This window comes from Musa acuminata, chromosome BXJ2-4, assembly GCF_036884655.1.
Source record: "Musa acuminata AAA Group cultivar baxijiao chromosome BXJ2-4, Cavendish_Baxijiao_AAA, whole genome shotgun sequence".
Lineage (NCBI taxonomy): Eukaryota > Viridiplantae > Streptophyta > Magnoliopsida > Zingiberales > Musaceae > Musa > Musa acuminata.
Genome location: NC_088341.1, coordinates 44,379,835 through 44,394,763, shown reverse-complemented (window position 1 = coordinate 44,394,763; position 14,929 = coordinate 44,379,835). Strand labels below are relative to the sequence as shown.

The 14,929-nt window shown below is 40.2% G+C and overlaps 4 protein-coding genes across 4 annotated transcripts; 1 reads left to right on the top strand and 3 right to left on the bottom strand.

Moving 5' to 3' along the window:
* Positions 1 to 443: 443 nt before the first annotated feature.
* LOC108952692 (uncharacterized) lies at positions 444 to 2,708 on the top strand. The gene is made up of 2 exons (XM_018825538.2): positions 444 to 573; positions 1,079 to 2,708. The coding sequence occupies exon 2, from the start codon at positions 1,242 to 1,244 to the stop codon at positions 2,502 to 2,504; it is 1,263 nt and encodes a 420-aa protein (XP_018681083.2). The 5' UTR covers positions 444 to 573; positions 1,079 to 1,241; the 3' UTR covers positions 2,505 to 2,708.
* A 2,180-nt stretch (positions 2,709 to 4,888) lies between these two features.
* LOC103982507 (homeobox protein rough sheath 1) lies at positions 4,889 to 10,732 on the bottom strand. Its single transcript, XM_009399448.3, has 5 exons — positions 10,180 to 10,732; positions 9,998 to 10,111; positions 9,786 to 9,924; positions 6,062 to 6,327; positions 4,889 to 5,394 (listed from the first exon to the last, which is right to left on the bottom strand). The coding sequence occupies exons 1-5, from the start codon at positions 10,480 to 10,482 to the stop codon at positions 5,188 to 5,190; spliced, it is 1,029 nt and encodes a 342-aa protein (XP_009397723.2). The 5' UTR covers positions 10,483 to 10,732; the 3' UTR covers positions 4,889 to 5,187.
* A 1,463-nt stretch (positions 10,733 to 12,195) lies between these two features.
* On the bottom strand, positions 12,196 to 12,936 carry LOC103983376 (agamous-like MADS-box protein AGL62). The gene has a single exon (XM_009400597.3). It carries the CDS (start codon positions 12,934 to 12,936, stop codon positions 12,196 to 12,198), a length of 741 nt encoding a protein of 246 aa, XP_009398872.2.
* A 366-nt stretch (positions 12,937 to 13,302) lies between these two features.
* On the bottom strand, positions 13,303 to 14,477 carry LOC135611161 (pathogenesis-related protein PRB1-3-like). The gene has a single exon (XM_065106586.1). It carries the CDS (start codon positions 14,078 to 14,080, stop codon positions 13,505 to 13,507), a length of 576 nt encoding a protein of 191 aa, XP_064962658.1. The 5' UTR covers positions 14,081 to 14,477; the 3' UTR covers positions 13,303 to 13,504.
* Positions 14,478 to 14,929: the final 452 nt, after the last annotated feature.

The following is a 14,929-nucleotide window of genomic DNA, read 5'->3' as shown; positions in this document are numbered from 1 at the left end:
ATCATGATGCAAAAAAAAAATAAGAGCATTTTAGTTATTTTTATATTTATATAAATTTTCTTAACTTACCTAAATTAGTACTAATCATGGTTTAAAGTATTAATCAAAATTCTCTCGATGTGTTATAACATATAAGAATGATTTTACTATTTAGAGGAATATTTTTCAGGTTTTATATATATATATATAAAAGCCACTAAAGCATATATATATATATATATATATATATATAGTAATTACCTTAAAAAAAGAAAAATGTGGATAAAAGCTAAGAAAATTCTATTTCTACCTGTTTGTCTTACGATCGTGTGGTGATCCGAACCTGTTTGTGGGTCTCAAATGGGGCCCGCTTCATTAATGGCCAATAAAAAGTCAGGTTGGAAAGCGGGTTGATCGATATATTATACTTCACGTCCAACTAAGAGCCGTTTTATGGCCGCGTTCGCCGCACCGCTCTCTCTCTCTCTCACCGTTACTGTGCTTGTACTCCACCGAAGAAAGAATCCCTCTCCAAGCCTGCACGAAGAAACCCTAGTAAGGAAAGGGAAAAGAGAACCCTCCTTCAAGCTTCAGGTATTTCTCAACCTCCTCACCACTTCTCAGATGTTTGTGGATTCTTGTCATCTCTGAGATGTCTTCCGCGGAAAGATGATGTTTTGGTTTTTGAATGTTCTTTCCTGTTGTGTGTTTCTCCCGTTTGTTTGAGCTTCTGCTGGGGAGTTTAGTAAAGGATTTGGATCGTATAGATGAAAAGGAAGTTTTTTTTATCGATGTTGCATGGGGTTTGGGACGGGATTGAGGTGGTGGATGCTCATGAAAGAGTGTTTTGATTCCTTTTCCTTTTTGTCTTGATCATTCATTGAAAGGATTTGGTGGGTTTTCGCGGTTTCAGCTTAAATAGTTGTTAGGCTCTGAATCATTGGGGTTAGATTCCTGTTGTTGAATGAAATAGAGTAATTGATCGACAACTTATTTATCTATTTTTTTAGGGCTTGAATTAGGGTTTTGCAAACTTGTGTAGAACTCAATAAAAAAAAAATCAACTTTTATGCTCATCGATTGTTCCTCTCTTGATCAGCTTGAGATTGCGGCAAAATCATTGAATGAGTTCTTTTTAGGGGATATAATTAGCTATCAGCTACAGGGGTGTTATCTGAGTGCTTTGTCTCTTTGTGGGTTCGTTAATTCTGAAATTGGACAGCCTACGCAATTCCAGAGAATTGTCTTCAAATATAATCACCATGCTGAGACAAGCATCTAGCAGAAGTCAGAGGAACAAAGGACTTAAGGTGAGAAATGTTCTTCAGATTTGTCTCTTGGTTGCTGTGTGCTTCTGGTTGCTTTATCAGATGAAGCACACTTATGATAAGAAAAAGGCGTCTAGTGAGCAAAACACAAGGGTTTTAAATGATGTGGTCGACAGCCAGTCAGATTTTATGGACCCTGGAAGGAAGGGCCTCCCCCACAACAAAGCAATTCCTGGGGATAAGATTCATATCAAGGAGGAAGAAAATGAAGAAGTCGAGGAAGAAGAAGATGGGGAAACTCAACAAGCCATGGAGGATGAAGAAGCCAAAGGGATTGGAGATGATGTGATCGATGAGCAAGATAGTGAGCAAGGCGATGAGCAGGATGATCAGGAGAGACCAGATGAGGAAGTTGAGGATGGAGAAGACAAGAATGATCAAGTTGAGGAAGGAGAGTTCATAGAAGACCAAGAACATGAAGAGGGTTCTTCTCAAGAGGCACATGAAAAAATTTACAAAAGTGACGATGCTTCCAGTGCTGTGTTCCAAGAAAACCAAGTGACTGAAACAGAAGATAAAATAGACAGAAAAATTGACACCGTGGAAGAAGAGCAACTGCGAAACAATGAGAATGATACGGAGACAAAAGATACTATTGGCAGAATGGATGATGGTCCCATGGGTAATAATGATGTGAACCTGACTGTATTAGCTGCCATAGGGAATGAGACCATTCAGAACAATAGCCTAACCGTAAACATGGATACTGCTGAAAAAACTGTGGAAGAGCTTTCTCCTAACAGTCAAACAAAGCTTCAGGTCAACTCTACAATAGCAAGGGTATCTGATAATCAATTGAAGCTGGAGACTGATTCACCAATAGCTGTTTCTAGCAATGAAACTGAAGGTAAAGCTAATATTGTGCATGTTGAGAATGGAGCTCATAGCTCGAGGCTGGTTGAGGATCACAACACTACAATTGCATTGGGAAGTCCAAAAGAAGATAACTCCAACGTGAAAAGTGTGGTTGAGGAACAACTTCAGAAGTCTAACACAACCATTGGACATAATAGTGCGGAAGAGCTGTCCAATGTTTCTCTAGCTACAAATGAAAATCGAGGTGCAGATGAGGGAGACTTGGCTGGTTCCTCACATAGGATGGTGACAGAAGAAGAAAGAGATGCTCGAACAGATCTGTCAACCTTACCTGACATCCAAAATGATATAAAGAACATAGAAGGCGATGCTGCAGAGTAGTGTTCATTTGGAAGGCAAAAGTTCCACTTTTTGATTGTAAAAGATACAGCTTATTGGAGTGGTCTTTCTTTCTATATGTTTTGCATCCTCGGGTTTGCATTTGCCATCTTCTTCTTTGATGACGTTTTGGGTTTGTGCCAAGCATTCCCAATACCATGATGTTTAAATGGGATCCAAATGTTAATGGAAGAGTAGCTTCATAGACATGCTTGCTCAGTCCCATGTTCTCTTAGTATGCATCTGTTTCTTTCTCCTGAATGGGCCTAGAAATCAAGCTTATGGGTTTGCAGGTGAAGGCAGCCAAACTAGTTTCCTTGATCATATTTCTTAGTCAAAGCATAGGATAAATTAAGAAGAATTCTGCAGCTTGTATTACTGGAAAATTACCAACATCTTAGTTACATAATATGCAGATTTATGAATTGCCGTGAACTTTTGGCCTCAGAGGATTGGGCTGAAGATATACAACTGATCATCATGAAAGATTTACAATGGCTACTTCTTGATAGAAGTTTTCTGGCATTTGTTTCATTAAAATCCTTCACCGAAGGTTATTGCCCCTGGTTTTTGCTGATTTACTCATGGATGACCATGATTTCTCGATATTTACAGGTTATTTTTGCTGTTGGCTCTAATCCTTCATGTCTTGTGTCTGCTCTTGAGAAAGCAGAGATTGGGTTATTTTCTTCCTTGCCTCTTCTTGCTTGGAACTTAATTTGCTTCCTGATCCATTCTCAAATATTGTCACAAACTTCTACCTGAAATTTTGTGCCTTTCTAAGTAGTCATCCCAATAGATTGAATGAAGCTAGCATTTCTGACCCGCCGCTAGGGAACTGCAACTGGATTTGCCCAAGTTTGAAGCATAGTGAATTTTCCAGTTTTCATCTCTTTCTTTTGAAGTGGCATGTGTTGTCACTGCATGCTCTTAGAAGTTTCAAAACATTCAGCATTGGTTTAAAAGAAGCTGGCTGGAATGTTAAATATGTCTCAATGGTACATGTCTAATGGTGTGTAAGATGGGGATATTATTTTCACTGGTTCAGGAAAAAGTAAGGCTATGCTTTTGATTTTATGATTGGTTTTTTTTACTCATATCTAAAAATGTTGGGACAGGGCACAAATGGACTTCTTGGTAAGACAGAAGAGCTTTGCAGGCCTGCATTGCAGTTATTAAAATGATTTCTTTAAGCATCTAAAAGAGGGATGTTGTTGAAGGTCTATAAATCTCTCCCTTGGGATTTATGTTGACTGTGGCTGCTATAACTTAATTCTTCGTCTTAATATCATTGGAAAAATATTTATGTATGAGATTGAGATCGATATCAGGCTAAGAATAGCCTAAGACTTTTGAAAGATGAAAAGAGTGTTGGACTCATGTATGATATTTGATTTGATAAGCTATTGGAATTTGGATTGCATTTGTGTCTAATATTTTGTATATGGTAGATTTGATTAGTTTGATTCACACTCAACCAACTAATATCTCAACATGATATTAGTTTAAAAGCTTTAGTGTGTTCCATCTCAATCTATGTTAGTCTTGACTAATTTGATTTAGACTCATCTAAATAAAATTACAGTTTGTACCAATAGTTACCAACATGATTAAATTCTTTCTCATTGTTGTTGAAGAAATTTTGTCTATTATGCCACTGCATATCATATCATTGTATAGTTCTGACTTAGTGTCGAAAAAAAGATCTCGATGGATGCGACTAACCCAAGTCGGAGAAGTTCATCTCGATATTTCAAGAGCATGTTAGGTGTTTCATATGAGGGAATGGATCAAATTGATTTCGATCATCCATCTCAGGCAGATGTCATTATTAAAAATATTAAAAAAAAATTTATGTATGTATGTATGTATGTATGTATATATGTATGTATCATATCAATTGTACAATCATTGCTGTAGCATGTGCTTGTCAATCCATCAACTCTTGGATGCTTGTTGTGTCCTACCAATCATCCTTGAATGCTTGTTGTGTCCTACCAGTCATCCTTGAAGATGACAAAGGGCTTTTTGTTGTTCACCTTCCAATTTCAACATCTTGTGTTCTTGTCCTGTCGGCAAAACGGCCAAATCTTGAGTAGCACGAGCAACTATTGGTGCATTGGGGGAATTTATACATCATTTCATGAACACATCCTATCTTTGATTGCTGTTTATATCTAACTGTCAAGAAATGCATATGTTGGACAAAGGCTGAAGTTTCCTAGTGATATTTCAGTCGACTTCAATTTCCTTAAACATGAGATGAGGGATGGATGTTGGCAGAGTGTTCTGTGAAGTTTGATCACACAAATCACAGTTTTTTTTCTCCCTTTTCCTATCAATTAGGAAAAATAGTAAGATTTCAGCTTCATTTACCAATCACAATAGAACATGAACTTTATCATTTATTACAGACTATAATTAGCATGGAACATTCCTTTGACAATCCCACTGCAGAAACACCGAAAATTTGAACCAGAAATAGCTCCAACATCCATGATGCAACATGAAATAAGAACAACTTCAGGTATCGAGACACCATGGAACGAACTATAGTTACAAATACAAACAGTTTAATCATGATATTTTTATGGCGAACTAAACAACATCGAGGAACTTAATGATAATCTAATGACGATGCGATGGTTATGTGTGCAGAAGAACTCTTCAAGTAGGCATCCGGAAATTATGGACCGGTGCGGTAAAGGCCGTCAACCATGAACTGTCCTTCCATGTATAAGGCGGCAGCATTCTGCGGATGGAAGCTATCCATCACGACGAACTGCATGTCCTCCGATGGTTTCCAATGCCGTTTCCTTTGGTTTATGAACCAATTATTGATTTGCTTCGGATCGAGGCCTGTTGATTCAGCCAGGGCCACCTTTTCTGTTTCCTGCGTTTGGTCACATAGACATGTCGTAACCATATAAACATTATAAACACATTTAAAAGCTTTCTCAATTGACACACTACGAATCTAATAAGAGGTAGCAATGACAAGCAACAGAACTACTACAGTAGTGGAATCCTCACCGTGTCAGCTCCTCATGCTTTTATATTAAGAATGTAGGCACTCTGAAAATTTTATATCCGATGAGAATGTTGAGGTGGATCTATATATAGAAACAAAAATTACTAGTTCTAGAAAAATTAGTTAGATGATAAAATGAGCAAGAATTGTTTAAATTCGTAAGAATATGTTCATAATTTGTTGTGTGAAAAGAGATCGAGAAAAATATAAGGAAATTTTATGAAGAACTATAAGCGTTTAAGTGTTATTGATTTGACTAAAGATGTTGCTTTATTTAATCAGAAAAGGCTCCATGTGGTTGACCTCAAATAATTGGGACACTAAGGTTTCTACATATATTAGTAAATAATGTTAAGACTTTATAGAAGTCCGACAAGCACTGAGGAACATAATGCCTTATTATTATCCGAATTAATGTTTTTATTATATAAGTGGCATGACTCAAGTTTATTTTTCATAATGTAGTAATAAATTGGATTATTTCAGTCTTGATGAGGAAATTGTGCACAAAGATACATTGAACTCATACCGATGGATATGGCCACTTGCAGTGCAGCTCCCACCAGTTGAGTAGTTTTTGCCGGGCTTCCTTTGGCAGTTTTCCTTTCTTCTTCTTCTTGGATAGCTCCTGCCTGAGACTGCCCAAGTACCCACCGTACTTCTTTAGAAGGTGGTGCTTCAGCTCTTTATCCTCACCATGCGAATCGATCAAGGGAAGATCGATGTCTCCGCCACCGCTAGCGTCTGGATCTTCTTCAGAGGATGTGACACCTTCGCATCTCTCATCCGCAGGTTCTGAAAAAAAAAAAAAATTAACAGGCTAGACAAAAACAAATGGACTTCAGAGAATGTTTTCGCATAAGAAATTATTTAGCAATTTTTGTGTCATTCATTTTGTCTTGAAGAAAATAAGGCTTGAAAAGGACACTGTGATGAACTAGACCAATTTACATACGGAAACCGTATTCCGTAGTATGATATAAAAATCAAGCAATATTAATATTGTGTTCAGTGATATCTAAATGGTTTGTTGACATGAACAATAAAGATGTCCATGGAAGAATTTAGTATATCGAATCCATATTTTATCAGCAATAAAAGGCCCCTTCCTTATTTTTATTAGAGAAAACAAAAGAACACCCTCGCGAAGAATCATTAGACTTAGTGAAACATCTATCTCATACAAAGTTTCCACATACTGAACTCCTCTAGTTATCAACAAATTCAACTGGAATGCAAGAATAATTAGGTAGCCTATTTGTAGCACTTACTTCGCAAGTGCGATTATAGTCAAGACATGCAACAGGAGATGGAACTATCGAACAGAAAGGAGGACTTACTCATCTTGTGATGAACTTTGTGTAATCTCTAAATGCAGACAAAAGAAACATCACAAGTCAATAACTAAAACATAGAGTACAATGTTTTTTGAAGAAAAAACAGAAAATACATAAGCATTATACAAGTGCGATGATTGATCAACATTAATCCCCTGTGTCAAGAACGAAATATACCAGCAATAAAATCAAAGTCAATCTCAACGAATCTAAAATTTTAACTTACTTTGCACATCGCTTTCGAGCAGTAATTTTGCTTTACTACAATGTTTTTTCATATTGATTTTTCCGAATCACCTTATATCAATGATTAATTACTTGCACATCTCCATTTTGTTTAGCCAGAAACCACGGATCATGTTGCGGTGTCTTGCTTATGCATAGCCTTAGCCCTAGAATAGTAAAGATGCTGACTGTCTGTCTTAGTTGTGGTTGCATGTGATTGTGCAATTGTCTCATACCGATGTAATCTACTCTGCCAGTCTCAATTAGGTCCTCCGTGCAACAATCTTTATCTAGACATTTGTTGTTTAGGGCAAGACCATTCAATTTTGCCTTATCCCTCATTTATTTATATTTGAGATTTTCATATAGACAACTGTTCCTGCAAGACTCTCTCTCTCTCTCTCTCTCTCTCTCTCTCTCTCTCTCTCTCTCTCTCTCTTCTCTTTTGCCATAGTCTATGTGTTGGTGAATCCTTTTAAGGAACTTTTTTTGTATCAGACCAGTCTTGTGGATAACATTTGGTGTGTTTTCTTCAGCAACTTATTTACAGGAAAAGTTCTTTAACTGCAATTCTCTAACGAATTCAGCAACTCTGTAGTTCCTAGTCATAGAGGAGTTGGATTTATATTGGTAGCTTTAGTGGTCAAGCTGTAGGATTGGAAGAAAAAAGAATATAAATCTAACTTTTATGTGAATCAAGATGGAACAAATCATATGTACAACATCTTTTAAGTGAATATGAACTTCTAACAGCCAAATGTTATCTCATAAATCGGCATTTCTATACAGTGGAGGTCAACCGTAAATCTATTTACTGTCAACTACGATCTGAAGTTCTTATGGCTATAATGACAGAACAAGATAGTGCAGCTAAAGAATTATGGAATAAAGCGATATAACGAAGATTATTATCATATTAGAGGATGATATGCTCCACTGGCCTCATGAATCTATCGCGTACTTGTGCCGCATAGAACTAAGTGGACTACTGGCAGTGTTCATAATTGGAAGATTTCTTTGGCTTCATGAAACCTCTCAGCTACTTATGTTTACTAATCCTTGGAATTCCACTATCCTTGATAGTTCTTTGGTTAGAGGTACTTTTGCTTCTTAATGTTTCGAGAGACAAGTATTGTTTTTGTTTAATTTTTGGATTATGATGTTTAATCTTGTTGCAGGTTGAGTGAATTAAAACAATTACAACTTGTTTGGCCAATGTCAGTCCCAAGCCCATATGAAAAGAGGTGGAGAATTGCATTAGGGTACTAACTAACAAACAACGTAAACTATGTCAGATCTCATGAGCATGGATCTCGAAAAAATTCATATAGCCGACCCCAAATAGTTGGGACTTATCGTTTTATTGTTGTTGTTGTTGTTATTGTACAACTTGTTTGGCTAAAAAGAAATGTTGTTCATAAAAAAAGAACTATTCTTACGAACAAGAAGAGTTTTCCAATGTAACTATAATTTTGATGAAGCATCATTGACAATTCTTTTCCTTAAAAGATTATAAATATGATGGACAATATGTGAGACATGTACTTGTGAGACATGAATGAATCAACAACTTTTGTTGAATCAAACAAGTCAACATAAGCATTTCGCATACCAGGAAAAAAAAATATTACCGAGCGAATTAAACCTATCTTTTCCCATGGAAAAGCCGATGAACTCAAACATAGTGTACAGCAAGACTCACTTCACATATAACGAACAAATGATCAAATTTGTTGTCATAGTATCCAACCTTTTACTTCCAAAGCCAAAAAAAATCATCCTTCTCATACTATTCTTAGTTCAACTATTCACTCAGAACAATAAGAATTTGCAATGTGCTCTACCGGTATCATCATATTTCCTCTCACACACTTCGAACATTATTATGTTCAAAAGTGTTTGTAGATGAAGCATTCCTATCTTTAGCATTACAGCCCTACAAATTAGCAGTCCCAAACTAGTAGTTGAAAGCAGCTGGACTTGTTCATGGCTAACACAGAGAGAGAGAGGGAGAGATAAAGAGAGAGAGAGAGAATTGGTTTGCTAATAAAATACATAGTAGGAGGAAGAAGGGTAATGATGGTAGGATTATTCTCCTTGGAACCCTAAGATGACCCTCGTGCTCTTGTCAGCACCGAAATGGCAGCTTATTGCACACCAGAGAGAAGGTTCTTCTCTCTCTCTCTCTCTCGTGTGATCGATCTACCACCCACAGTTAAGAAATAGCAATCCCAGGAAAGAGGCGAGTTCAGAGGGGGAGAGCTGGAGAAGGACACTGCCCTCAGTGTAGCCTGGTGATGGAGATGCTGTAGGCTGCCTCGCCTTTCCTTCCTACCCCATATCTCACGTTGATACACTGGCAGAAGCCATTAGAGTAGACAGAGATGCTGTCCATGAGAGATCAGTCAGGTCTTGCCTCAGTCTTTCCAAGCGTGAAAGGGGAAACCCTTCCCTCCTCGTAAACACCAAACACCACGTAAGGATTCCACTGCAGCTGTTGTCACGTTACTGTACCCATTCCGCACTGCACTGTCGCAGGGTAAAGCCTTCGACACATCAAACTGCCGAAAACTACAGTCCTCTCTCTCTCTCTCTCTCTCTCTCTCTCTCTCTCTCTCTCTCTCGGACAAATAGATGCACCGTGGATACAATCAAACTCTGAGATATGAAGGCAATAACATGTATATTTACCGAAGGAGAAGAGCCGCGGCGATGAAGTGTTGGTGAGCGCGTTGAACTGTGATTCGACTCTCTTTAGGAAGTCTGTGGCCTCGTGTAATGGCCTCGTTAGCTCCTCTCGGTACTTCACCAACAGATCACAGTATGCTTCCTATTATACGCTTTGGCGTTAGCTTATGCACCGCAATTGAGATTTGGAGAGAGAGAGAGAGAGAGAGAGGTACCATGAACTGGTCGAGCTCGGGGTCTGAGGAAGAACCCTGACGGCGGGTGCAGCGCGACTGGAGCTCCCGAGCTATGGCCGACAGCCGTTCCACCACATCCGGCGGCGCTCCCACCTACCAAAATGGCATATAGAGGGTTTCGGGATTGAGCTTTACGGATCAGTAGGGTTGGGCGATCGAACCTTTTGGCAGTCGATATAGGCTCCAATAAGGCTGGAATACTGAGGATGAGACACGATCTTGGCCCGGACGTCTTCTGCATCACTTGGACACATCTCTCCTTGCCCTACTCGTCCTTCCACTGCTCTGACTTGAGATGCTTGCCGAGAAGAACCTGCTCCGGGTTGAAGGTAGGGTAACGTGGCACTGGTTGGGTAACAATTCCGCCCATATACGGCGGCATTCGGCCGCAGAGGAGCTGATGTGGCGGTGGCGGTGGCGGTCGACGAGAGAAAGTCACCGCCCAAGTGAGAGAGTTCCTCCATCCGGTGAAAGACAGAGAGGAAGCAAGAGAAACACAAGCCACAGCTCTAAAGCAGGAGGAATGGAGTTGGTGGCTGGATGAATTATTTCACCGACTTCATGTCAAGCACTGAGATCTTGAGGGGTAGGGAAGAAGAAGAGTTAGAGAGAGAAGGGAAAGCTATGTCTGGTAGCTTTCTTTTCCGATGTCAAATCAAGTAAACTGAGAGCTGATGCCTGTTTCACTGGCCATGCTATGTCATACGTCCCAAAACCCAACCTTATCATCATCAAATATGAGATTACCTAATGTTGATCCAGAGATAAGAGGAGCATGAAGTGTCCTATATATACTTCACAGGCACATCACCTCTCTCTCTCTCTCCTGCTGATAGCTTCATTAACGAAGCATGAAGGCAACTAAAAAGCATTCCTATCTCATATCAACTGTACAGTTTATGCTGCATAAACATGTATAGTTTGTGCTTGGGGGTAGAAACAAGAAAGATTCTGAGGGAAGAAAAGTGTGCCTAAACTTGGATTTCCAACAGTGTTTGAGATTGATCTCATGATGGAACATGGGAAAGGAATCAATTAGTAGACTACTGCCAATTGCAATACGTGATATCATCTCCATTGAAAACCCTAATTCGTGCTGTCTTCTTCTCTTTGTCATCATTGATTGGATGATTTGTCCCTGTTCTTCTTCCTCTTTAGTTCTGTCCGTGCCACTGTTCTCTTTCCAAAGTGGTAGTAGGAGACAAAAGGGTGATAGCCATGAAGTAGGTAGGTGGCATGCACAAGCTTTAGCTTAAACTTACATGAGGAATGCTTGGAAGATTAGGATTCAACTTCTTGTATGTGATTTTAATTAGAGTTTTAACCAATTAAAATTCACATATTAGGAAATAATCCATTAAGGAGTATTGTTTCCATATATTTCTTGCTAGAAAAACTCATCTTCATGTCTAGAATTCAACATGGATTGATAATGTTGTTAATTGCCTAGTGGGGGCAGTAGATTGATTTCTTTTTGACCTTGTATCTTATCATGTCTTCCAAGTTGACCTTGTACATGTCATCACCAATGTCTCTAAGTCTTTCCATCACCATAGAAAGTAGGCATGAAGCCAAAAAAAGACTTGGCTAGTTCAAGTTTCATGCCAACAAAAAGCTTCAACCAAACACTTTGGCATGGGAGATATGATCAAAGACGACAAAAATAAATGGTATCAAAGTGCTTTGAGTGGGACAATCCCAATCATCAATTGACAATTCAAATGGGGTTTGATGCCCCATGCATGTCATGGATTATTATGAGATGCATATTGCTTTTTTTTAAAGATTCTAATTATGAAAGTTTGTGATTTATGAAAGATGATTGTGGGTATATGAACACTTTGGAAAGGAGATGAAGTGGATAATACTTTGATTCAAGGGTGTTAAGGTAATTTTATATTTTTTTTATACATATATACTAAAAAAAAAAAAAAAATAAACTATTATATATAATAGATTGAAGAGAAATTTTAAGTAATTTTGAAACCGATCATATTTAAGTGTTCTTCACGTTATATAGTTTTCTATTAAATCATTAACATGATCGCGTAAGCTTTATACCTCTGAAACTTAACCCCAATTATAAGTATAATTAGGAGAAAAACATTAAGATTCACTTATTAAGGATATGAATAATTCGACCATAACATTACTTAAACTTTTCGTGGATGACGAGCTTAAAATTCTTCGAACAAGCCATTAATATCTAAAAAATCGATAGTCTCCATCAATGGGTTCGATCGCGGTGCTGCCGAGTCAAATTGGTTCGTCATGGCAAGAACCGGGTTCGACGGGCATTGAGCTCCCAACCCGTCCGAATCGGAGTGGACGGTGGAGATTCCACCATGCCGCCAGGGACCGACATGATCGACGGTTGTCGGCTCGGGAGAGATGCCCGTCAAGATCTCCTCGGTCCGGGCATCGGCCCGGGCCTTGAGCCGGCCCAGTGACTCCATAAGCCGGTCGAGCTCGTCCAAACCCAACCCCTCCAAATCATCGATCCGCTCGCAATCCAGACCCCGAGCCGCCGCCTCGAGCCGCTCCTGGAGCGCCGCCTTCTTGGCTTTTGCGTCCTCGAGCCGGCGCGCCAGCTCCATGAGCCGATGATTCAGGTCCTGGATCGTTTGCCCCCGCCGCGATTGTTCGTGAACCGAACCGGAGGAGTGGTCCACCCCGGTCGAAAGAAACCGGTCCACGACCAGGGCCACGCTTGGGCTGCCGAAGGAATGGAGCTTCCCCGTGGGGGACGAGATGAGCACGGCCAAGTCTGTGCCACACAGGGTGGAGAGCTCACTGGCCTTGCCAAAGATCCCATTCCTTCTCTTGGAGAAGCTAATGTAGCGGGCTTCCTCGTTCTCTATCTTCTTCATCTCTATCCTCTGCTTGCCCTTGCTGGTCTTCTTCTTCTCCCTCAACATCGGAATCTGACATGGGACGACAAGCACGACTGTGGCGCTGCTGCAGGTGCATGCGCAGGGTTATAATATATATAGGGAGGCATGGAAGCCGATGCATTAACTGCATGAGTTGGTGCACGATCGTCTGCGAACCCTAAACCTGACTAGTTCCTGAGCACTCTGAGATAAAACAGGCAGTGTGGCGATCGAGATCTTGGTGTAATAAACGACGAAGATCCTGGGTTGCAAGCGAGGAGATGGAGTTGAGATGCAGTGTATGATGTCTGTCTTCGTCTGCAAACGGATGTGTATCATTGGGGTATAAATGGCATGAAAGCTTGCTGCATTCGAAACGATGCATTTATTGCACAGATATTTCCCTAAATGCATGGTGGAAGATGGAGATGCAGTTGGCTATTCAAGAAACACAGCAAGCGGAAACAAACAAGAATCTGCTACATCAACACCTGCCTCTTCTGCTTCACAGGATTCGAGGTCAGAGTTGTCTCACACCAAGAACACTAGTCGACTCGAACAAGACGATCAAGCTGCCAAAAGGGAATGCATGCAGTATCATGAGGAAGAGGAATTAGGGACTAATTTTGACAACCAAATATGCTGCAGTGGAAAAAGCCCTAAACCTCAATATGTTGTTTTCTTGTGCCTTCTCCTCATAAGGGCGTTGACCCACAAGGTTGCCCGCAGGGCTATAGTCGCAGACGACAAATATGCTCCCGCCGCCTTTGCACAGTGTCCAAGCGCAGCCGATGGCCGTAGTGTTCTGCCACACGACCTGCGTGTAGTGTCCGCATACCTGGCCGTCGGCGCAGGAGTTGTTTTCGTAGTCGTAGTACTGCTTCTCCTCGATCCAGAGGTTGACGGCGTCGGCCAGGGTGAAGGCGCCGCCTCTGCCCCAGCAGATGTTCTCCCCGTAAGGCCCGCCGGAGTGCACGAGCTGGCAATCGGCGATGTGCTTGTTGGCGTACTTCTGAGCGTAGGAGGCGATGTCGTCGTCCCATGACACAGGACCGACGCCGACAGCGGCCCGGGCGGAGTTGTGGGCGCCCACAACGTCTTGCTGGGTGTTCTGTGCTACGGCGGTGCAGGCCATGGCTAAGGCCAAAGCACAGACGACCAAAGCTGAAGCATGGTTGGAAGACCCCATTCCTCTCTCTCAATGTTCGTGTGCAGAGAGAGAGAGAGAGTCAAGGTTGTCGTCTTAAAAGATGCTCCCCACGTTACCTTGAAGTTGCTCGGCCTACAGCACGTACGAAGAACGCGTTTCCACATGCGAACCAGTCAACACATGCTTGCCTCCACTGTTAAAAGGTTAGCATCACTCACTCCACATACAAGCTGCTCTCTAATTTCTTGGAATTGATTGATGCAGGAAAATATCTAGCATGGATATTTTGTGATCTTAAGCTCCATCAGAAGAAACAAAAATAAAATCCAAACGGAGACTAGTTAGTAGTAAGGTTAGAGAAACAACTGGCAATACAATATCAACATTCTCACCACATCTCTCTACAGCAGTCTTTTCTTGTATACTTAGCACTACCATAAGGAGAAAGGGAGGCTTGTGATGTCAATTCTGTGAGATGTTAATAAACAACAACAAAACTAATTCAATTCTCTGAGATGTGATGAAGTTCCAATTACTAGCAAGATAGTAAAAGAGAAAGCATGTAATGTAGAAACAAAGCTTCAGCAAGGATAATGGTAGCATAAAAAAGAAATGGTTACCAACACACACAAGTTTGCATAAAAAAGAATGTATTTGATACACTAAACAACTTAACTGCAAATTTAAGACAAAAGCTAATTCAACACCGAATTACTCATGTCAAAACAATAAAAATGGAGCTAAAACAGAGGATGTGGAGAACAAGTGTTTACAGTTTGAACATGTGAGATTATTAGCATCAAGTTTATATCAAGTTTATCAGAAAACACAAGCATGCCAATCTAATAAAGTTGTATGAGTTACTTTGTAATTTACCAAAACATCAGA

Coding starts and splice junctions, on each gene's coding strand:
- LOC103983376 (XM_009400597.3), bottom strand. CDS start 12,936: ATGTTGAGGGAGAAGAAGAAGACCAGCAAGGGCAAGCAGAGGATAGAG.
- LOC108952692 (XM_018825538.2), top strand. CDS start 1,242: ATGCTGAGACAAGCATCTAGCAGAAGTCAGAGGAACAAAGGACTTAAG.
- LOC135611161 (XM_065106586.1), bottom strand. CDS start 14,080: ATGGGGTCTTCCAACCATGCTTCAGCTTTGGTCGTCTGTGCTTTGGCC.
- LOC103982507 (XM_009399448.3), bottom strand. CDS start 10,482: ATGGAGGAACTCTCTCACTTGGGCGGTGACTTTCTCTCGTCGACCGCC. Junction 10,112..10,179: donor CCTATATCGACTGCCAAAAG/GTTCGATCGCCC, acceptor CCATTTTGGTAG/GTGGGAGCGCCGCCGGATGT. Junction 9,925..9,997: donor CCGAGCTCGACCAGTTCATG/GTACCTCTCTCT, acceptor AGCGTATAATAG/GAAGCATACTGTGATCTGTT.